Raw genomic sequence first — 23,178 nt, forward strand, 5'->3', positions numbered from 1 at the left:
TTCTCACATTTTTACCTCGTTTGTTGTCAATGACAAAATGCCAGAGGACCCTGAAAAGACTGGAAGATCTGCTATGACTTGTTGGATTGCTGGAGCTGTTTCCATTCCCAGTGTGACTGTTTTTCCATTCCCAGTGTGACAGTCTTTGATATCCTCATGTTTCCTTAAAATGTCAATGTATGAGATGCTCTTGCCAGTGGCCTACATATGGCTAGAACTTGGATGCTGTGAGTTGTGCAAGTGAATGCTGTGAATGCAGAGCAAAGATGGTGAGTGGCTTTGGTTTTTTGTTTTTATTGTGTTTTTTGTTTGTTTGGTTGGTTGGTTGGTTGGTTTGGTTTGTTTTTTGTGTTTGTTTTTTTTTTTGAATGTGGAAAATAAGTGGTTCAGCAGTGATATCGTTCAAAGGTTTGACTTCATAATTTGTGCCAATTCCTGCAGCATTTATGCATCATTTTGTCCTGGTTTCCCTGCCCTGACAGGTAACTTTAATTCTTTGATAATAAAATGATTTGCAGAAAAACTGTGCATGTGGTGTGATGATGCCTGCGTGGTATGGCTTATAATTCCTTTGTGAATCCTCATTATTTCACTTCTGTCTATTGTAACTTTGTGCCAAAGAGTTTCTTCATAGCTATAATTCCATTTTCAGGTCTTTTTTCCCAGGTAGGTTGTGTTTCATATTTTCCTTTTCTGGGTAGGGCTTTTACATTTGCAAATGCAGCGTTTGTACTGCAACAAATCCTTATCTGCCTTGAGAAGGTCCTATCAGCCATCTGGAGACAAATATTTGTGTATATGGGAAATGAAACAGAAGCTCAAACTGAATCTGTCTTCATTGTTTGCAAGACTTAACATGAGAAATGGCCCCATAGTAAGGCCTTTCCTTTTGCAGTTTCATATTCATTGGAGATGAGCAGGCCACATCACGGAAAAATGGATGAGAGCTGATGAATATTTCTTAAAATGAAGTCCAGATGAACTCTCTAGGGCTTTGCTTGCAGCTCAGGACCTCAGTGATTTCTTGGTGCTGTAGGGAGGAATTTTCCTGTGCAGAGAGAAGACTGTGCCACGTGCCTGGTGATTTTCTCTACCACGTTTTCTCTTTGAATGCTTCCTTGTACTGCTGGTCTGATATTTTCTTTTCCTGGTGTTTCTTCCATGCATGTCGGCTGAGTTGTCAGTAGCAGCATAGCCTTGTTGATGAATGTGTTACATGTTCATGTGCCTTGCACATGTAAGCCAGTAGGTGTATATTTCATCAAAGTTAGAGCTGGTGTGGAAGACTGGAGATATCAAGGTGCTTGTGAGTTCTCCTCCATTATTTTTTTTTTTTTTGGTCTGGGTGGTGGATGTAAACATGATTTTAGCAGAAGAAGCATGTCTCTGCAGAGTATAACATGCACTTAAAGCAGAGAGACATTCACTTACTGATATATTTACGATGACCCAGTCTCTGTTGGAGAACGGCTCCTTTCTATCCCTTATCTCTTTAGAAGGCTTTAGAAACTTGCAGAGAACTGTAGTTCCCTTCTTGGTATACCTTGATGGTGTCATTGTGCACAGTGCATGGTGTTGAGAAATCGTCTGTTCAAACTTTTCCTTTGCTGAGATGTGCTTGGAAATTCCAGAGGTGAAAGAAAAGCATCGAAGTTATGAAGGTTTGAGGTGACATGTTGGGGGAATGTTGTGTGAGGGGCTGTAGAAGGACTGACGCTCCTTTCTCTGCTTGTTTTAGTTATTTCATTCCACACATAGCTGTGGTTTATGCACTTTGAAGTCTGTCTGCTCGATAGATTTTGCCTGAGAAAGGTTATTGAGTTTTTTTGGGATCTTTGGGAGAGCCCTCTGGAGAATTCCTTCCTTACTATCTACCTTACATGCTCTACTACTATGAATACTGAAAAATATCTATGTGTATAACCTAGCTGCAGGTCCTTTATTCTCTTCACAATGTTTTTATGTGGTGGAAAAAAATATGTCTTTGGAACTGTCCATGGTGAAGACTTTGTTCACGTTGTGAAGATGTGAGCTGGGCAATTGGTCTTTTGGTGAAGTCCTTCTGCCTGTTATGAAGAGGGAAGGCAACCATAGCAGTTGGGATACTTTGGGAATTTTTCATGTATGAAGGTCTTTTGTTGGAAAGAGGGTCATCTGAACATTGACCACTCAAGAATGGAGCTGGAAGTGGCTTTGATAACAGACACGTGCTATGACAACAGCTGTGTTCATAGAATCCTGGAATCATTTAGGTTAGAAAAGACTTCTTAGATCATCTAGCCCAACCTTTAACCTAGTACTGCCAAGTCTACCATTAAACCATGTCACTAAGCTCTACATCTACATGCTTCATGAAGACCTCCAATGCTGGTGACTCAACAACATCTCTGGGCAGCCTTTGTGAATACTTCACAACCCTTTCAGTGAAACACATTTTCCTAATATCCAACGTAAACCTCCCCTGGAGCAATCTGAGGCCAGTTCCTATTGTTTTATCACATGGTTCTTAGGAGAACAAGCCGATCCCCACTTTGCTGTAGCCCCCCTTTAAGGTAATTGTAGAACACGATAAGATCTGTCCTGAGCCTACTTTTCTCTAGGGTAAACAACCCCAGCTCCCTCATCCACTCCTAATAAGACCTGTTCTCTAGACCCTTCAATGGCTCCGTCGCCCTTCTTTGGGCCTGCTTCAGCACCTCAATAACCTTCCTGTAGTTAGGGGTTCGAAACTGAACACAATATTTGAGGTGCAGCCTCACCCAAGCTGAGTACAGAGGGACAATCACTTCCCTAGTCCTGCTGGTCAGACTATTTCTGATACAAGTTAGGATGCTGCTGGCTTTCTTGGCCACCTGAGTACACTGCTGGCTCATATTCAGCTGGCTATCAACCAATACCCAGAGATCCCTTTCAGCAGCCAGCTTTCCCACCACTCTTCCTCCAGCCTGTAGCACTGCATAGGATTGCTGTGACCCAAACAAAGGACCCATCATCACTTAGCCTGGTTGAAACACATTCTGCTGGCCTCACCCTATCAGTCCAGCGTATCCAGATCCATCTGCAGGGCCTTCCTACCTTTGAGCAGATCAACACTGGTGCTTAATTTGGTGGTGTCTGAAAATGTACTGAGGGTGCACTCAATCCCCTTATCCAGATCATTGATAAAAGAAATTGAAGGGAACTGGCCCCGATATTGAGCACTGGGGGGCACCACTTAAGACCAGCCTCCAGCTGGATTTAACACCACTCACAATGACTCTTTGGGCTTGACTAACACGCCAGTTTTTAAGCCAGTGAAGCGTACACCCATCCAAGCCATGAGCAGCCATTTTCTCCAGGAGAATGCTGTGGGAAAGAGCATTCAAAAGCCTTACTGAAGTCAAGGTAGACCAGATCCACAGGCTTTCTCTCATCCACTTGGCACGTCCCCTTGTACAGAAGGAGATTGGATTCATGAAGGAGGACTTGTCTTTCATTAAGCCCCGTTGACTGAGCCTGATCACCTGGTCGCCCTGTAAGTGCCACGTGATGGCACTAAAGCTGTTCTGCTCCACGAGCTTCCCCAGCACTGACAGGCCTGTAGTTTCCTGAATTGTCCTTTGGGCCCTTCGTGTAGATGGGCATCACATTTGCTAGCCACCAGTTAACTGGGACCTCTCCAGAGAGCCGTGACTTCAAATAAATGATGGAAAGTTGTTTGGTGAGCACTTCCACCAGCTCCTTCAGTAGTTTCGGGTTGATCCCTTCTGGCCCTATAGACTTGCATATGTCTAAGTAGTTTAGCAGGTCACTGACCATTTCCTCATGGATTCTGAGGGCTTCATTCTGCTCCCTGTCCCTATTTACAAGTGGTCAGGGGATGGGGTACCCCAGGAAAAATAGGTCTTGTTGCTAAAGACTGAAGCCAAAAAGGCATTAAGGAGATCATCTCTTGTCACTGTTTACTCCTCATCCAATAAATGATAGAGATTTTCTTCGGTCCTCTTTTTCTTGTTTATATATTTATAGAAATATTATCATTGTCTTTAAGAACAGTAGACAGCTTGAGCTCCAGTTGGGCTTTGGTCCTTCTAATTTTCTCCCCACACAGCCTCATACATCTCCTGAGGGTTGCAAGTTCATCCCTTGAATTTCATTCTACATAATGTTGGGACAGATCAGGAAAAAAAAGATCTGTAGAGTGACAGTGAAGTCCTTCACTTGTATAATTGTCACATTTTTGCCTTGTTTGCTGCTGCTGTCTGAACTGGGCCTGAGTGTGGCAGAGACCCCTAAAAATATTGGAAGATCTGTTAGAATGGTGGGACTGTGGGAGCAGTTTCCATCCAGACTTTGAATGTTTCCTCCTGTAGAGAGAACTACTTTGATATATTTCTCTTTCAGCAAAGCGTCAGAGAATTATATGCCTTTTTCTCTCTTCTCTGATGGATGGTGAGAAGTAGGATGTTGTCCATGGTGCAGATAAAGCCTGTTACTGTAGAGTACAAAGGCTGAGAGGCAGGCTTAGAGCCTGGAAAACAGTTGGATCAGTGTGTCTTTGGCGGGGGAATGCTTTTCTTTTCATACCTGATGCCAAGGGCTATGCCATTTCTGTTCTGATCATGGTGTCCCTGTCCTTAAAGGCAATGATGTTTCCCTGAGAATACAGTATTCGGCAAAAAAAGTGCCTATGTAGTGGAGGTCTCTGAGGTGAAAGGGTGCAGCTGGAGTCACCACCATTTATGAAGGTGAAGGCAAAGAAGCCTAGAAGAGTACTGTGGGAGCAGGTGTTCCATGGAAGCACTAATCTAGTGCTCTAACTGATCCCAAGTACTGATGTAATAACTATTAGCCATTAATGTGAATTCTTATTATGTAGAATGAGATCCACTGACTCTGCATGACAGAATCAGGAAAATATGATTGATGCTTACTGCTGGAGATATTTTGTGGTCTTCTTTTGGCTTTGTCTCAAATGAATGTATCGTGTTTGATAACTGATACCAAGATCTGCCCTCATCTTACAGCTGTATGTACACTGCCATGCTCATGTCCCATGGTCCTCTGCTATCTTCACAGTGAGTGCCATGCAGTTTTCTTCTGGTGAATGGGTAGACCTTCTTCTCGAAATCTGTTTAAGCAAATGAAAGTTAGAAAAGCATCTTCAGAACTGTCATCTCCTAGATGGCATTTATAGTGGGGGAAACTGATCAGAGGTGAGTGCCCAGACTAGTTTGCTAAATAACAGGGATGTGGAGTGAGTGCACAGGATTCTCAGAGAGCTGAGGGGACCTGTTGGCTCCTTGATGATGCACCATTACATGGGGAACATTTTCATATCAATTGTTGACATTGGAATGACAGCACAAATTATAAATGAATGTCAGACTTCAATTAATGTAAAGTGTTGGAAAGACAAGAAAATATCCATTCAAGAATGAGTGCAAGAACGATCTCTGCAATTCCTTGAAATGAATGTCCTTCTGCAAACATGGTGTAAGTGTGATAATTATTTTGAGGCCTAATTAAGACGAATAATTTTACCTCCCATGCAGTAGAACTAAGATATCAAGAAGAGGCCTCTACCTTCATTCTGATCATGGCCGCCATGAAGACCAGAATGCATTCGATCTTCTCCTTGAAGACGAGAAGGCGTTGCAGAAGCAAACGCACCGACTCTGGGCCGTGTCGCAGAGGAATGTCCCGTGGCGCCGCGTCAACGGGGACCGAAGGTCTCCGCGGAAGAGGCAGGGCAGGTGCTGTGTGTGAGCCATGCGTGCAGTGCCGGTCGGCGGCTGCGGGCGCCGCTGTTCACCACGAAGGAGAGGAAGGAGCGGAGCGCTGCAGCCAGCCCCGCCCGCTGCGGCCCGGCTCGCTCGCTCGCTCGCTGTGTCGGCGGCCGGGCGGGCTGCGAGCGGCTCCGCGCTGCAGAGCCGAGCTACAGCGAGGCGGAGTGGCCGGCGAGAGCGGGCGACCGCGGGTCCGGAGCCGGAGCCGGAGCCGCAACGCGAACGGAAGAGGGAGCCAGAGCGAGAGCCTGATCCAGAGCCCCAGGCGAAGAATCGGGTCGGCGGCGGGGAGCTGTCGGCGGGCGTCCGGTGGCGGCGGGGCCGTGGCGGAGATGTGCGCGGCGAGAGAAGGGCGCTGGGGCCGGAGGCAGCGAGCGCTGCTGTGCTGCGTGTTGGTGGCGGCGTTGGAGGCGGCGTGGGGGCAGCTGCGCTACTCGGTGCCCGAGGAGCTGCCCAAGGGCTCTTTCGTGGGCGACGTGGCCAAGGACCTGGCGCTGCAGCTGGCGGCGCTCCGCGACCGCGGCGCCCGAGTTGTGTCGGCAGATAGGACGCGGTATTTCGCTCTGCATGCGAACAGCGGCCATCTGGTGACGGCGGAGAGGCTAGACAGAGAGCAGCTGTGCGAGGGCTTGCAGCGCTGCGTGCTGCGCTGTGAGGTGATCGTGGAGGGTGAGATGAAAGTTTACGAGATCGAAGTGGAAATCACAGACATTAACGACAACATACCCACCTTTGGAGAATCAGAAAAGGAAGTGAGAATTAGCGAGACGACTGCTCCAGGGTCGCGCTTCCCTCTGGCCGCAGCTCACGACCCGGACGTGGGAGTGAATTCCCTGCAGAGCTACGAGCTGAGCGGCGACGAGCACTTCTCGCTGTCCGTGCAGGCGGGAGCCGACGGCGAGAAGCGTCCCGAGCTGGTGCTGGCCAAGGCGCTGGACCGGGAGGAGGCGGCGTTTCACGAGCTGGTGCTGATGGCGAGCGACGGCGGCGAGCCGTCTCGGACGGGCACGGCGCTCATCCGCGTGTCTGTGCTGGACGCCAACGACAACGCGCCCGTGTTCAGCCAGGCGGTGTACGCGGTTCGCGTGCCCGAGGACGTGCCCGTAGGCTCCACGCTCCTCACCCTCACGGCCACCGACGCCGACGGGGCACTCAACGGCGAGGTTAAGTATTCGGTCGTAAAAGTAACAGCAGCAAAAACAGACAAATTCTATGTGGATCCCGAGACGGGATCGATCAGGCTGGTGAGGAGTCTGGACTTCGAGGAAGGCGACTTGTACGAATTCAGGGTGGAGGCACAGGACGGCGGCGGCCTATCCGACACGGCTACAGCCTCCATCTCGGTGACCGACGTCAACGACAATGTGCCCGAGATTTCGGTGAGGTCGGCGCTGAGCGAGATCTCGGAGGACGCGCCGTCGGGGACGGTGGTGGCCCTGCTGCACGTGCAGGACCGGGACTCGGGCGCCAACGGCGAGGTGCGGTGCTCGCTGGTCGGCGACGTGCCGTTCCGCCTGCGGAGCTCGGTGGGCAGCTACTACAGCGTGGTGACGGCGCGGGAGCTGGACCGGGAGGAGGTGTCGGAGTACAACGTGACGGTGCGGGCGGCGGACGGCGGGTCGCCGTCGCTGCGGAGCAGCGCGGTGCTGGCGCTGCGCGTGCTGGACGTGAACGACAACGCGCCGGTGTTCGCGGAGGCGCGCTACAGCGCCCGTCTGGCCGAGAACAACGCCGAGGGCGCGCTGGTGCTGACGGTGCGGGCGTGGGACGCGGACTGGGGGCAGAACGCGCGCGTGCGGTACCGGCTGGCGGAGGGGCGTGTGCGGGGCGCGCCGCTCTCGTCCTACGTGTCGGTGCAGGCGGAGACGGGCGCGCTGTACGCGCTGCGCTCCTTCGACTACGAGGAGGTGCGCGAGGTGGGGCTGTGGGTGCGGGCGGAGGACGGCGGCGCGCCGGCGCTGAGCAGCAACGTGTCGGTGCGGCTGCTGATCGTGGACGAGAACGACAACGCGCCGCAGGTGCTGTACCCGCCGGCGGCGGCGGGGGGCGCGGTCTGGACGGGCGTGGAGCTGGCGCCGCGCTCGGCGGAGCCCGGCGCGCTGGTGGCCAAGGTGGTGGCGGTGGACGCGGACGCGGGGCAGAACGCGTGGCTGTCCTACGAGCTGGCCAAGGCGACGGAGCCGGGGCTCTTCCGCGTGGGGCTGCACAGCGGCGAGGTGCGCACGGCGCGCTCGCCGCTGGCCCGCGACGCGCCCAGGCACAGCCTGGTGGTGGTGGTGAAGGACCAGGGCCGGCCGGCGCTGTCGGCCACGGCCACGCTGACGGTGGTGCTGGCCGAGAGCGTGGCCGAGCTGCTCTCGGAGCTGGGCAGCGCGGCGGCGCCGGCCGAGCCCGCCGGCAGCCTGACGCGCTGGCTGGTGCTGGCCGTGGCGGCCGTGTCCTGCCTCTTCCTCGCCTTCCTGCTGCTGCTGCTGGCGCTGCGCCTGCGGCGCTGGCGCCGCTCGCAGCTGCTGCCGCCGGCCAGCGGCGCCTTGCGCGGCGTCCCGGCCTCGCACTTCGTGGGCATCGACGGCGTCCGCGCCTTCCTGCACTCCTACTCGCACGAGGTGTCGCTCACCGCCGACTCGCGCAAGAGCCAGCGGCGCTGGGCGGCCGACAGCTGCTGCAACACCCTCCCGGCCCGGCCGCCGCCCGACAAGGCCGCGCCGCTGCTCGGGGAAGACGCTGCCGGCGCCCGCGGCGCACAGCCCGACGCCCTCCCGGTGAGTCGCTCCGGACACCGCGACGCCCTCCCCCTCGGCGCTTGCCTCTCTTCCTTCTCCTTGCCTTTCCCTCCCCGCTCTCCTTCCCGGGCGTGGAGGTTTGCTGCTGAGCTAGGCACAGCTTGGCTGGGCAGCGTGTTGTGGGTGGCTGTCCCACGGTCAGGGGTGGCAAGTGCGGGCTCTGCTGCCAGCGTTACACTTGGTGCTGAGGGCAGGAGACGAGAGGGGATTTTGCCTTTAACTCTGCTACAACCGGACTTTTTATTTTTTATTTTATTTTATTTTTTATATTCCGCACTTTCAGGTTGTTGCTTGTGTCTTCCCCTGAGAGGTGTCATGCAGGTTTTCCTTTTGTTCTTCGGTAGTCTGAGTAAATTGTACACTTGAGATTATCAGGTTATGATGTATCATCCCACTAGCCCGTGTGGCTAATATATGGCAGGATAAATAATGAGGTTTGAAGAGCGAGAGCAGTCATTTTCATGTCCTGCAGGTTTCATGTCATTTCCTTGTTTGTTGCCCTTATAAAAACTGGACCTCTCGTGTGAGAGAACCCTTAAAAGCCAGGAAGGTTTGTGGCTGGATTTGAATGTGTCTCAGCGGTGAAATTATTCAGGGAAAGGTTTGATTTCATAATCTGTGGCAAGGCCCTTGACATTTATGCACCATTTTATCCTGGATTTTCTGCCCTGAAAGGAAACTAATTCCCTGATGACAAAATGTTTTGCAGAAAATCTGTGCATGCAGAGTGATGATGCCTGTGTGTAACAGCTTATAATTCCTGTTTGAATCATCATTAATTCATTCCAATCTGTTGTGACATTGTGACATTGGGTTTGTCATTATTCTATTTCTAGGTGTTTGTTCCCAGGATGTCTGTGCTTTGTATTTCCCATTTCAGGATAGGGCTTTTGCATTAGAGAATGACAGAGTTGTACTGCAGGAAATCCTTACCTCCTTTGTAAAGGTTCTTTCAGACATCTGAAGACAAATTTTTGTGTATGAGGGAAATGAAACGGGAGGTAAGACTGAATCTCTCTCCACTGCTTGCAAGACTTGGCATGAGAACGGGTCCTGTATTAAGGCCTTTATGGTTGCAATTTTATTTTAATTGGAGATGAGTAGGCCACATTATAGACAAATTGAGGAGAGCTGATGAACTTTTCCAGTGAATTCCAGATGAACAATCCAGGGCCTTGCTTTCAGTTTAAGACCTCAGTGATTTCTTGGTGCTCTGAGGAGGAATTTTGGTGCCCACAGAGAAGATCCTGCTGCCCAACCAATGATTTTCTCTTCCACACTTTCACTTTGAATGCTTCCTTGTGCTGCTTCTCTGATTTTATCTTTTCCTGGTCTCTTGTCTATGAGTCTAGGTTGAGTTGTCAGTTGCAGCATAGCTGTGTTGAGGAATGTGGTATGTGCTCATGGGCCTTGTTCCCTTGAGGCAATAGGTGGGTATTTCATCCAAGTTAGAGGTTGTGTGGAAGGCTGGAGATGTGAGGGTAGTTGTGTGTTCTCTTCCATTTTTGTTTCTGGGGAGTGGGTGTAAATATAGAATCATAGAATCATTAAGGTTGGGAAAGACCTTCAGGATCATCTAGTCCAATTATCACCCTACTACCAATGTCACCCACTAAACCATGTCCCTAAGCACCAGGTCCGAGCAAGCGCCCTCCCCTTCTCTCCTTTTTTGAAAAATGTGTGCACTTTTACACCTTTTTTTTTAAGAGTTCTTTCCTCATTCCCAGTGATTGGAGTGCACAAAACACATTTTTCTTCCCATCACCGCTGCCCCCACCCCAGCCCACTGTCCCCTGAGGCCTGCTCCCCACCAGGCATCCACTGATGTTAGTAGAAGCATGTATGTGTGGAGCAGTGCATGTGCTTCAAGGAGGGGGACATTCCCCTCCAAAGACATTCATGATGACCCAGTTTCTGGTCAAGGATGGCTCCTCTCTCTCTTTCCCACAGATCATGAGTATGCTTTGAAGATTAAAGAGAACTACACCTCCCTTCTTGATATTTGTCAATGGTGTGTTTGTGGTGCGTTGTATAAGGAAATTGTCATTTGAACTGATCCTTTGGTGAGATGTGCTTGCAAATTTTGAGGATGAAAGAAAAGCACTGAAGTTGTGAAAGGATTGAGGTAATGTTTTGGCAGAATGCTGTGTGAGGAGCTGTAGGAAAACAGACACCCCTCCCCCTGCTTGTTGTAGTTATTCCATTAGGCACACAACTCTGCTCAATTTTACAGTAGAAATGTTGCTTTTTCTGTGTTGTAATCTTCAGGAGGGCCTTCTGGGGAATTCTTTTCCTACTATCTACCTTACATGCTCTACTCCCATGAATACTCAAAAATGGCCATTTGCGTAGCTTAACTGTGTATCATTTGTACTCTTTATTAATATTGTGTCATGATATTATGATGAAAAGAAAATTGTCTTTGGAACTTTCCATGGTGTAGTCTTTGTGCCTGTTGTGGAGATAGGGGCTTGGCAACTGGTCCTTTGATGATGTCCTTTTGCCAGTCACGAAGAGGGAAGGCAATCATAACAGTTGGGAGTAGTTTAGGAAGTTTTCATTTGTGGTTTTAGAGGCATTGACCTCTCAACATAACATTAACATTTGAGTGTTGACCTCTCAAGAACAACGTTGGAAGTGTCTTTGCTCTCAGAGGTGCTATGACAGCAGCTGTGTTGCAGGTCCATCACTTGAATTTCATTGAGCATCAGGCTTGTGTGGACCAAAGAAGAATGCCTATAGAGTGACAGTTAAGTCCTTCACATCCGTAGTTTTCAGTGGTCTGATTTTATCTTTTCGTGGTGTTTCTTCTATGCATGTAGGTTGAGTTATCAGTAGCAGCATCACTTTGTTGAGGAATGTCTTTTGAACTCATGTGCCTTGCCCATGTAAGCTACTAGCTGGGTGTTTCAACAGAGGTAGAGATCTTGTGGAGAGCCGGAGATGTGAGGATGCTTGTGTGCTCTCTTCCATTTTTGTTTCCAGGGAGTGGATGTAAACACGAAGATAGTAAAAGAGGTATGTCTCTGGGGAGGAATGCATGCTCTTAAAGAACGGGGACATTCCCTTACAAATATATTTAGGATGACCTAGTCTCTGCTGGAGAAAGAATCCTCTCTGTCTTTCCCCTTACCTCTTTTGTATGCTTTAGAAACTTGCAGAGGAACATACTTCCCTTCTTGATCTACCTTGACAGTGTGGTTGTGTATGGTGCTCTCTATAGGTACCTTAAAGGAGGCTGTAGAGAGGTGGGGGTTGGTCTATTCTCCCATGTGCCTGGTGACAGGACGAGGGGGAATGTGCTAAAGTTGCGCCAGGGGAGGTTTAGGTTGGATATTAGGAAGAACTTCTTTACCGAAAGGGTTGTTAGGCATTGGAATGGGCTGCCCAGGGAGGTGGTTGAGTCGCCATCCCTGGAGGTCTTTAAAAGACGTTTAGATGTAGCCCTTAGTGATATGGTTTAGTGGAGGACTTGTTAGTGTTAGGGCAGAGGTTGGACTAGATGATCTTGGAGGTCTCTTCCAACCTAGACGATTCTGTGATTCTGTGCATGGTACTGGGAAATGGTCTGTTCAGATTTTCCTTTGGTGAGATGTGTTTGCAAATTCTGAGGGTACAAGAAAAAAAAAAAAAGTTGTGAAAGGTTTAAGGTGACATGTTTGAGGAATGTTTTCTGAGGGGCTGTAGAAGGACTGATGCTCCTTTCTCTGCTTGTTTTAGTTATTCCATTCTGACGCAGCTGAGATTTACGCACTTTGTCTGCTCAATATGTCCTGCCTAAGAAATGTTATTGAGCTTTCATTGTGAGCTTTGGGAGGGCCTTCCACAGAATTCATTCTGTAATATCTACATTACTTGGTCTACTACTATGAATGCTTGAAAATGTCCGTGTATATAACTTAATTATATGTCATTTATTCTCTTCACAATGTACATACTATGTCATGATAATATGACAAAAAGAAAATTGTCTTTGGAGCTGTCCATGGTGAACTCTTTGTGCACGTTGTGAAGAAAGGGGCTGAGCAGTTGGTCCTTTGATGGTGTAGTTCTACCTGTTATGAAGAGGGAAGGCAATCATAACAGTTAGGAGTAGTTTGGGAATTCTTCATGTGTGAAGGTCTCTTGGTGTAAAGAGGAGCCTTTGAACACTGACCTCTCAAGAATGGAGCTGGAAGTGGCTTTGATAGTAGACACATGCTACGACAACAGACGTGTTCATAGAATCCTGGAATCATTTTGGTTGGAAAAGACCTCTTAGATCATCTAGCCCAATCTTTAACCTAGTACTGCCAAGTCTACCATTAAACCATGTCACTAAGCTCTACATCTACATGCTTCATGAAGACCTCCAGTGCTGGTGACTCAACAACATCTCTGGGCAGCCTTTGTGAATACTTCACAACCCTTTCAGTGAAACACATTTTCCTAATATCCAACGTAAACCTCCCCTGGAGCAATCTGAGGCCAGTTCCTATTGTTTTATCACATGGTTCTTAGGAGAACAAGCCGATCCCCACTTTGCTGTAGCCCCCCTTTAAGGTAATTGTAGAACACGATAAGATCTGTCCTGAGCCTACTTTTCTCTAGGGTAAACAACCCCAGCTCCCTCATCCACTCCTAATAAGACCTGTTCTCTAGACCCTTCAATGGCTCCATCGCCCTTCTTTGGGCCTGCTTCAGCACCTCAATAACCTTCCTGTAGTTAGGGGTTCGAAACTGAACACAATATTTGAGGTGCAGCCTCACCCAAGCTGAGTACAGAGGGACAATCACTTCCCTAGTCCTGCTGGTCAGACTATTTCTGATACAAGTTAGGATGCTGCTGGCTTTCTTGGCCACCTGAGTACACTGCTGGCTCATATTCAGCTGGCTATCAACCAATACCCAGAGATCCCTTTCAGCAGCCAGCTTTCCCACCACTCTTCCTCCAGCCTGTAGCACTGCATAGGATTGCTGTGACCCAAACAAAGGATCAGATGTTCTGCTCCACGAGAGTCCCCAGCATTGACAGGCCTGTAGTTTTCTGGATTGTCCTTCCGGCTGTTCTTGTAGATGGGCATCACAATTGATAGCCACCAGTGAACTGAGACCTCTCCAGATAGGCTTGACTTGAGACAAATGATGGAAAATGGCTTGGCGAGCACTTCCACCAGCTCCCTCAGTATCCTTAGGTGGATCCCTTCTGGCTGTATAGAGTTGCAGATGTCTAAGTGTTTTAACAGGTCACTGACCATTTCCTGGTGGATTATGAGGGCTTCATTCTGCTCCCCATTCCAATCTACCAGGTAGTCAGGGGATGAGGTACCCAGAGAAAAAATGGTTTTGCTTCAAAAAACGACAGCCAAGAAGGCATTAAGGAGCTCATCTCTTGTCACTGTTTTCCTCCACTTCTAATAAAGGATTGAGATTCTCCTTAGTCGTCCTTTTCTTGTTTATGTATTTATAAAAACAAGTTAAGAGTCTTTAAGTGTAGTAGGCAGAATGAGCTCTTGTTGGACTTTGGCCCTTCTAATTTTTTCCCTCCACAACCTCAAACATCTTTATAGTCCTCCTGAGTGTTGCAGGTGCATGCCTTGAATTTCATTTTCCATGATGTTAGGGCAGATCAAAAAAGGGTGTCTATAGAGTGACAGTGAAGTCCTTCCCTTCTGTAATTTTCACATTTTTGCCTCATTTGCTGTTGCTGTCTCAACTGGACGTCAGTGTGCCTGAGAACCTTAAAAAGACTGGAAAATTTGTTAGACTTGTGGGACTGGGTAATCAGTTTCCGTTCAGACCTTGAATGTTTCCTCCTGTGGAGAGAAATACTTTGATGTATTTCTCTTTCAATAAAATGTCAGTGAATGGTATGCCCTCTTCTTTCTTGTGTGACATAAGGCAAGTAGTAGGATGTTGTCTGTGGTACAGATAAAGTGTGTGACTGCAGAGTACAGAGGCTGAGAGGCAGTCTTAGAGCCTGGAAAATAGTTGGGTCAGTGTGACCTTATCTGGGGAATGCTTTGGTTTCATAGCTGGTGCCAAGGCCTGCGCCATTTCTGTTCTGATCATGGTGTCCCTATCTTTAGAAGTAATGTTGTTTCCATGAGAATAAAGTATTTGGCAAAGAGTGCCTACGTAGGGGAGGTCTCTGAGGTGAAAGGGTGCAGCTGGAGTCACCACCATTTATGAAGGTGAAGGCAAAGAACTTAAGGGTATTGTGGGAGCAGGTGTCCCCTGGAAGCACCGATCTAGAGCTGTAACTGATCTGAAGTAGTGTCATCATCTTATGCCTGCATGTGCACTTTTGTGTTTGTCTCCCACGGGGCTTTGTTCCCTTCCACTAAGTTCCATTCTGGTTTTCCTCTTGTGTACAGGTAGATATTTAGTTGGAAATTAAAGTGAAATGAAAGCAAGACAAGAATCTTCAACTGTTGCAGTCTCCAGGACCACATTTGGAAAGGAAGGAATGAATCAGAGGAGACTGCCCAGATGACAAAGAATGGCAGAAATTGTTTCTGTGTCACTTCAGTACAGATGCTCCAGTCCCTGCTTATCTTAGTTGGCCAAAGGTTAGAGATGGAGCTTGGCCCAAGAAAGAGGTGCTCAGGCAGAGGAATGGCAAAAGTCTGGCTTCTAGAGAGGAAGGCAGAAGAGTCAGCAGGGCATTTGGCTGTGCAACATTTGATTCCTTGCACTGTGCCAAGGTCTGTGCCTGTTTCACTATGACCATTTCCTCCATGTCCCCAAAGGGGATGACAATCTTCTTTGCATATGCCTTCAACCAATACCTCTGGATGCCCAAATGTGCTGCATGAGGATTCAGGCTGAGGTGTCAGTGACTTCCAAGTGCACTGGGAATGACTTCTCCAGGAAGAGTTGTGTCCTCACAAATTCTGAAATGTTTCCCTCACATGGTCCAGTCAGGGGTTTTTGTTTCCTTAGGTTTAGAATCAGAAATAACCAAGAGAGATGACCTACTACATTGCAGGAAGGAAACTCTGTAGGCATGATTTCCTACCTGTTTCTGTCTTTAAAAGATAGTAGGAGGTCCTGAAGCACTGCATACCCCCATTACATCTGATCCTCCAGTGGAACACTGGCTACACACAGGAACATGGTACAAAGTGGTGTAGAATGCTTCAGACCAATGCCAGCTACCTGTGGGATGTTCTCATCTCCTGGAGGACTGGCAAGAGAAGGCCTGCCTATCTGTATGATGTCCTGCATTGCATAGGGCTGGATGTGCAATAAGAACTATTAGCCATGAATGTGAATGTTTACTGTATAGAATGAGATCCACTGATTGTGCATGACAGAATCAGGAAAATAGGATTGATACTTAATGCTGAGGGTTCTTCCTCCTTTTTATTTGGCTTTTTTTTGCAAATCAGTCTACTTTGAAGTCTTTGATAACTAATCCCAAATACTGGTTTTGTCTTACACCTTCAAGTAAATTGCTTTAGTCATCTCTTGTCTTTGCTACCTTCACAGTCATTTTCAGTTGGGCTTTCTTCTGGTGTATGTGTAGGTATTTTTCTGGAAATCCGTTTAAGTGAATGAAAGTTAGACAAGAAAGGGGGAAAACCGATCATTGGTAAGTGCCCAGAATGGCTTGCTCAGAAGCAGGGATGTGGAGTGCATGCAATGCCTGCTCGGAGAGCTGAAGAGAAGCTGCTGGTTCCTTGATGCTGCACCCTTATGGAGGGAAGTTTCTTACATGCTGTTGACATTGGAACGACAACAGAAATTACAGCTGAACATAGAATTTACATGGTCATACATTTTTAGAAAGCTGATGAAACTTTCAGTCCAGAAGGATGGCAAGAATAACATTTGAAATTTGTGGAAGACATGGTGCTTCTACAACACTGGGTTGAGACTAATAACTATTTAGAGGTCAAATTAACACGAATAATTCTACTTGTCATGCAGTACAACTAAGCCAGAGGAACCCTCCACCTTCACTCTGCTCATGAGTGCCCTGAACACCAGAATGCATTCTGGTCTTCAGTCTTATTGTTGAAGAAGAAAAAGTGTTGTGGAAGCAAAGGCAGGAGCCTTTGCAGTTCATTGAAGAGATAGTACTTTTGCAAAAATGGGATAAGACTGAAAATTACTTAGAAGTTGAATCAACATGTATAAATCTACTTGCCATGTCATAGAGCAAAGACAACAAGAGCAGCCCTCCTCCTATTTTCTGGTCATGACTACCGTAAAAACAGAAAGGATTATATTGAACCCTGCAAGAAGAAAAGAAGGTGTTGCGGAAACAAACGCATCGACTCTGGGCCGTGTCGCAGGGGAATGTGCCGTGACGGCGTGTCCGCGGAGTCGAAGGTTTCCGCGAAAGAGGCAGGGCGGCGGCGGTCGGTGTGAGCCGTGCGTGCAGTGCCGGTCGGCGGCTGCGGGCGCCGCTGTTCACCACGGAGGAGAGGAAGGAGCGGAGCGCAGCAGCCAGCCCCGCCCGCTGCGGCCCGGCTCGCTCGCTCGCTCGCTGTGTTGGCGGTCGGCCGGGCTGCGAGCGGCCCCGCGGTGCGGAGCCGAGCTGCAGCGAGGCGGAAGGCCAGTGAGGCTGAAGCCGGGTCCAGAGCTGAAGGAGGAGCCGGAGCGAGAGCCTGATCCAGAGCCACAGGAGAAGCGTCGGGTCGGCGGCGGGGAGCTGTCGGCAGGCGTCCGGTGGCGGCGGGGCCGTGGCGGAGATGTGCGCGGCGAGAGAAGGGCGCTGGGGCCGGAGGCAGCGAGCGCTGCTGTGCTGCGTGTTGGTGGCGGCGTTGGAGGCGGCGTGGGGGCAGCTGCGCTACTCGGTGCCCGAGGAGCTGCCCAAGGGCTCTTTCGTGGGCGATGTGGCCAAGGACCTAGCGCTGCAGCTGGCGGCGCTCCGCGACCGCGGTGCCCGCATCCTGGACCGAGGTAGGACGCGGTATTTCACTTTGCATGCGAACAGCGGCCACCTGGTGACGGCGGAGAGGCTAGACAGAGAGCAGCTGTGCGAGGGCTTGCAGCGCTGCGTGCTGCGCTGTGAGGTGATCGTGGAGGGCGAGATGAAAGTTTACGGAATTGAAGTGGAAATCACAGACATTAACGACAACATACCCCGCTTCGGAGAATCAGAAAAGGAAGTGAGAATTAGCGAGACGACAGCTCCAGGGTCACGCTTCCCTCTGGCCGTGGCACACGACCCGGACGTGGGAATAAATTCCTTACAGAGCTACGAGCTGAGCGGCGACGAGCACTTCTCGCTGTCCGTGCAGGCGGGAGCCGACGGCGAGAAGCGTCCCGAGCTGGTGCTGGCCAAGGTGCTGGACCGGGAGGAGGCGGCGTTTCACGAGCTGGTGCTGATGGCGAGCGACGGCGGCGAGCCGTCGCGGACGGGCACGGCGCGCATCCGCGTGTCTGTGCTGGACGCCAACGACAACGCGCCCGTGTTCAGCCAGGCGGTGTACGCGGTTCGCGTGCCCGAGGACGTGCCCGTAGGCTCCACGCTCCTCACCCTCACGGCCACCGACGCCGACGAGGCACTCAACGGCGAGGTTAAGTATTCGGTCGTAAAAGTGACAGCAGCAAAAACAGACAAATTCTATGTGGATCCCGAGACGGGATCGATCAGGCTGGTGAGGAGTCTGGACTTCGAGGAAGGCGACTTGTACGAACTCAGGGTGGAGGCACAGGACGGCGGCGGCCTATCCGACACGGCTACAGCCTCCATCTCGGTGACCGACGTCAACGACAATGTGCCCGAGCTGACTGTGTCATCGGCGCTGAGCGAGATCTCGGAGGACGCGCCGTCGGGGACGGTGGTGGCCCTGCTGCACGTGCAGGACCGGGACTCGGGCGCCAACGGCGAGGTGCAGTGCAGCATCGTGGACAGCGTCCCGTTCCTCCTGGAGCGGGCGCTGGACAATTACTACAGCGTGGTGACGGCGCGGGAGCTGGACCGGGAGGAGGTGTCGGAGTACAACGTGACGGTGCGGGCGGCGGACGGCGGGTCGCCGTCGCTGCGGAGCAGCGCGGTGCTGGCGCTGCGCGTGCTGGACGTGAACGACAACGCGCCGGTGTTCGCGGAGGCGCGCTACAGCGCCCGTCTGGCCGAGAACAACGCCGAGGGCGCGCTGGTGCTGACGGTGCGGGCGCGGGACGCGGACTGGGGGCAGAACGCGCGCGTGCGGTACCGGCTGGCGGAGGGGCGTGTGCGGGGCGCGCCGCTCTCGTCCTACGTGTCGGTGCAGGCGGAGACGGGCGCGCTGTACGCGCTGCGCTCCTTCGACTACGAGGAGGTGCGCGAGGTGGGGCTGTGGGTGCGGGCGGAGGACGGCGGCGCGCCGGCGCTGAGCAGCAACGTGTCGGTGCGGCTGCTGATCGTGGACGAGAACGACAACGCGCCGCAGGTGCTGTACCCGCCGGCGGCGGCGGCGGGGGCGGCGGCGGGCGCGGTCTGGACGGGCGTGGAGCTGGCGCCGCGCTCGGCGGAGCCCGGCGCGCTGGTGGCCAAGGTGGTGGCGGTGGACGCGGACGCGGGGCAGAACGCGTGGCTGTCCTACGAGCTGGCCAAGGCGACGGAGCCGGGGCTCTTCCGCGTGGGGCTGCACAGCGGCGAGGTGCGCACGGCGCGCTCGCCGCTGGCCCGCGACGCGCCCAGGCACAGCCTGGTGGTGGTGGTGAAGGACCAGGGCCGGCCGGCGCTGTCGGCCACGGCCACGCTGACGGTGGTGCTGGCCGAGAGCGTGGCCGAGCTGCTCTCGGAGCTGGGCAGCGCGGCGGCGCCGGCCGAGCCCGCCGGCAGCCTGACGCGCTGGCTGGTGCTGGCCGTGGCGGCCGTGTCCTGCCTCTTCCTCGCCTTCCTGCTGCTGCTGCTGGCGCTGCGCCTGCGGCGCTGGCGCCGCTCGCAGCTGCTGCCGCCGGCCAGCGGCGCCTTGCGCGGCGTCCCGGCCTCGCACTTCGTGGGCATCGACGGCGTCCGCGCCTTCCTGCACTCCTACTCGCACGAGGTGTCGCTCACCGCCGACTCGCGCAAGAGCCAGCGGCGCTGGGCGGCCGACAGCTGCTGCAACACCCTCCCGGCCCGGCCGCCGCCCGACAAGGCCGCGCCGCTGCTCGGGGAAGACGCTGCCGGCGCCCGCGGCGCACAGCCCGACGCCCTCCCGGTGAGTCGCTCCGGACACCGCGACGCCCTCCCTCTCGGCGCTTGCCTCCCTTCCTGCTCCTTGCCTTTCCGTCCCTGCTCTCCTTCCCGGGCGTGGAGGTTTGCTGTTGTGCAAGGCACAGCTTCAGTTGTCAGCGGTTTTTGGGCAACTCTTTTAAAGTTAATGTATAACGTGGTACATGAGTGGGGGCGTTTGCCTTCTGCTCTGCTCAAGATGGACTCCTGATTTTTTCCCACTTGCCAGGTGGTTGCTCCTATCATCCCCTGACATGTATCATGCAGGATTTCCTTTTTTTCTTCACTTCTATTTGCTTTTCTGAAACGTCACCGCTCTCATTCCTGAGTGGGGAGGTTTTCTTCTCAGCAAGGCATAGCTTCGTTTTGTATCAGGTTGTTGTCCCTCTTCATCAAGGGACCCAAGCGTGGGCTCCACTGCCTGCGTTACAAATGTTGCAGAAGGCAGGAGACAAGAGGGGGCTTTTGCCTGCAACTCTGCTCTAGATGATCTAACTTTTTTCCTGCTTATCAGGTGGTTACTCCTTTCATCCCCTGGCATATATCATGCAGGTTTTCATTTTGTTTTTCACTCTTCTGAGTTAATGTACACTTGAGACTATCAGGAAGTTAAGAGGTCGCCTCCCAATAGCTCACATGCTTGATCAGTAGTGTGAGCTTGTCTTCAAATAAAATCTTAATGGCCCAATGTGTCATTTGGCTACTTCTCCTCCATACTTCCATGCTCTAAGCAACTTTTCTGTTGCTGCATGAAGATGGGTTATGCAAAAAGATGTCTTTGTATGCGTCTGTGCTGCTGCTTTTGTGTGTGTGTTGGAATAATGGTCTGGGTAACAGGTCCTTTTAGTCTTCATCACTTGAATTTGTGTTGCAAAATATTTGGCTTGGTTAATGTTGTGTGAAGTGTGAGATTGGATTCTGTTTCTTGTCCTGCAGTTTTCACATTTTTGCCTTGTTTGTTGTCAATGACAAAAAGTGGTCTCATGTGCCAGAGAACCCTGAAAAGACTGGAAGATCTGTTATGAGTTGTTGGATTGGGGGAGCTGTTTCCATACACAGCATAAATATTTACTGCTGTCAGGACAAAGTCTTTGATATCCTCATGTTTCCTTAAAATGTTACTGGATGAAATGGTCTTGCCAGCGGCCTAAATATGGCTAGAAGTTGGATATTGTAAGTGGTGCAACTGAATGCTGTGAATGCAGTGCAAGGATGGTGAGTGGTTGAGTTTGAATGTAGAAAATAGGTGGATCAGCAGTGATATTGTTTGGTCTGAGGTTTCATTTCATAATTTTGTGCCAAGGCCGGCATCATTTGTGCACCATTTTCTCCTGGGTGTGCTGCCCTGAAGCACAATTTTAATTCTCCAATGACAAAATGTCTTTCAGAAAAACTGTGTGTAGAGTGATGATGCCTGTGTCTAGTGGTTTATAGTTCCTGTGTGAATACTCATTAATTCACTGCCATCAATTATAACTCTGTGACTTAAATTTTCCCAAAAAACAAAAATGTGTTTTTCCTCACTTGCCAGGTGGTTGCTCATTTTCTCCCCTGACATGTATCATGTGGGTTTTCCTTTCAGTATTAGAATACCAGGAGCTTATTATCTTTCCGTTAACCCATTCAGCACTTGCTATTCTGACTAATAGTGAATTCTGATAGGAAATGCTAATAGTGAATGAGGTAGTGGGCAGGCTGGTTTAGTAGACTGTGATGGTCTGGAAAGACAGTCTTAAGGACCCCACATTTCATTTGGCTGCTTCTGCTTTATACTTTATGCAGATTTTCTGTTGTTGCATGAAGACGGCTTGAGCAAAGAGATATCTTTGTAGCAATCCATGCTTCTGTTTTTATGTGCTTGATGGGAAAATGGTCAGGGTTCCTGGTCCTTTTAGGATTTCTATTTGGTTGCTATAGAGATTAAAGTCAATCGTAAAAGTTGTATTTGAGATTGCTATGGAGGGGTTGTGTGTGAAGGGCTGTTGGAGGAAAGAGGAGTGTGTGAACATTGACAAGAAAAAAAGGAAAGGAAGGAGCAGGCTTTTCTAGCAGGCACAGGATGTGGCAGCAGCTTTGTTGTGGCTTCATCACTTGAATTTGTGTTGTATAATATTTGGTGAGATTGAGGAATGGAGTCTGAAGAGTGAGAGTGAAGTCCTTTTCATGTCCTGCAGTTTTTTCATTTTTGCCTTGTTTGCTGCCAATGTCAAAAGCAGGCCTCAGCGTGGCAGAGAACCCTAAGAAGACTTGGAGATCTGTTATTAATTGTTGGACTGGTGGAGCTGTTTGCATACATACCTTGAAAGTTTACTGCTCTGAGGTGAAAGTCTTTAATATCCTTATGTTCCCTTAAAATGTCCCTGAATGATAAGCCCATATAAGCAGTTGACATACAGTTAGAAGCTGGTTATTGAGAGTGGTACAGCTACTGTGAATGTAGAGGAATGAGGTAGAGAGTTTGGCTTAAATGTGGAAAATCGGTGTGTCAGCAGTGCTATTGTTAGGGCAGTGCTTTGATTTCATTGTGAATGCCAATTTCTGTAGCATTTATGCACCATTTGATCCTGGTTTCACTATCCTGAAATGCAATGCTAATCTGATATCAAAATGTTCTGCACAGAAACTGTGCATGTAGAGCTATGATGTCTGAGTATAATGGCTTCTGATACCTGTGACAATCCTCATTAATCAACCCATATCTGTATTGGGTAACGTGTTTTTCCCTAGTTGTAATTCCAGTTTCAGGCCTCTGTTTGCAGGAAGGCTGTGCTTCATATTTCCCATTTCTAGATAGGCCTTTTACATTTGAAAATACAAAGTTTGTATTGCATCAAATCGTTATCTCCCTTGAGAAGGTCCTTTCAGTCATCTGGAGACAAATATTTGTGTATAAGGGAAACAAAACTGAAGTTCAAACTAAATCTGTCTTCATTGGTCAGAAGACTTTCCATGAGAAAGGGCCCCATAGAAAGGCCTTTCCATTAACAGTTTCATATTCATTGGAGATGAGCAGACCACATCATGGAAAAATGGATGAAAGCTCATGAAATTTTCTAGGTATTAAGTTGAGATGAACTCTCTGGGGCTTTCCTAACAGCTTAAAACCTCAGTGATTTCTTGGTGATCTAGGTAGGCATTTTTCTGTGCAGAGAGGACTGCCACATACCTGGTGATTTTATCTGTCACAATTTCTCTTTGAATGCTTCCTTGTACTGCTTGTCTGATTTGATCTTTTCCTTGTGTTTTGTTTGTGTGTTGGTTGAGTTCTCAGTAGCAGCATAGCCTTCTTGAGGAATGTGTTATGTGTTCATGGGCCTTGCTCAAGTAAACCGCTGTCTGGGTATTTCATCAGATTTAGAGCTGTGTAGAAGGATGGAGATATGAATGTACTTGTGCATTCTCTTCTTACTTTTTTTTTTCCTCAGGAATGGATGTAAACATGATGTTAGTGGAAGAAGCATGTATGTGTGGAGTACTGCATATGCTTAAA

At 50.0% G+C, this 23,178-nt stretch overlaps 2 protein-coding genes across 2 annotated transcripts in view; both read left to right on the forward strand.

Moving 5' to 3' along the window:
• The window catches only part of LOC118256151 (protocadherin gamma-A10-like), a 101,164-nt gene that overhangs the window by 24,578 nt on the left and 53,408 nt on the right, over window positions 1-23,178 (forward strand).
• On the forward strand, window positions 17,233-20,332 carry LOC118256174 (protocadherin gamma-A2-like). Its single transcript, XM_050713606.1, has 2 exons — window positions 17,233-19,128; window positions 20,303-20,332. Exons 1-2 carry the CDS (start codon window positions 17,233-17,235, stop codon window positions 20,330-20,332), a joined length of 1,926 nt encoding a protein of 641 aa, XP_050569563.1.

The sequence above is a fragment of the Cygnus atratus genome, chromosome 14 (genome assembly GCF_013377495.2).
Source record: "Cygnus atratus isolate AKBS03 ecotype Queensland, Australia chromosome 14, CAtr_DNAZoo_HiC_assembly, whole genome shotgun sequence".
In the NCBI taxonomy this organism is placed as follows: domain Eukaryota; kingdom Metazoa; phylum Chordata; class Aves; order Anseriformes; family Anatidae; genus Cygnus; species Cygnus atratus.

Coding starts and splice junctions, on each gene's coding strand:
- LOC118256174 (XM_050713606.1), top strand. CDS start 17,233: ATGTGCGCGGCGAGAGAAGGGCGCTGGGGCCGGAGGCAGCGAGCGCTG. Junction 19,129..20,302: donor TGGGGCTGCACAGCGGCGAG/GTGCGCACGGCG, acceptor CAGGAAGTTAAG/AGGTCGCCTCCCAATAGCTC.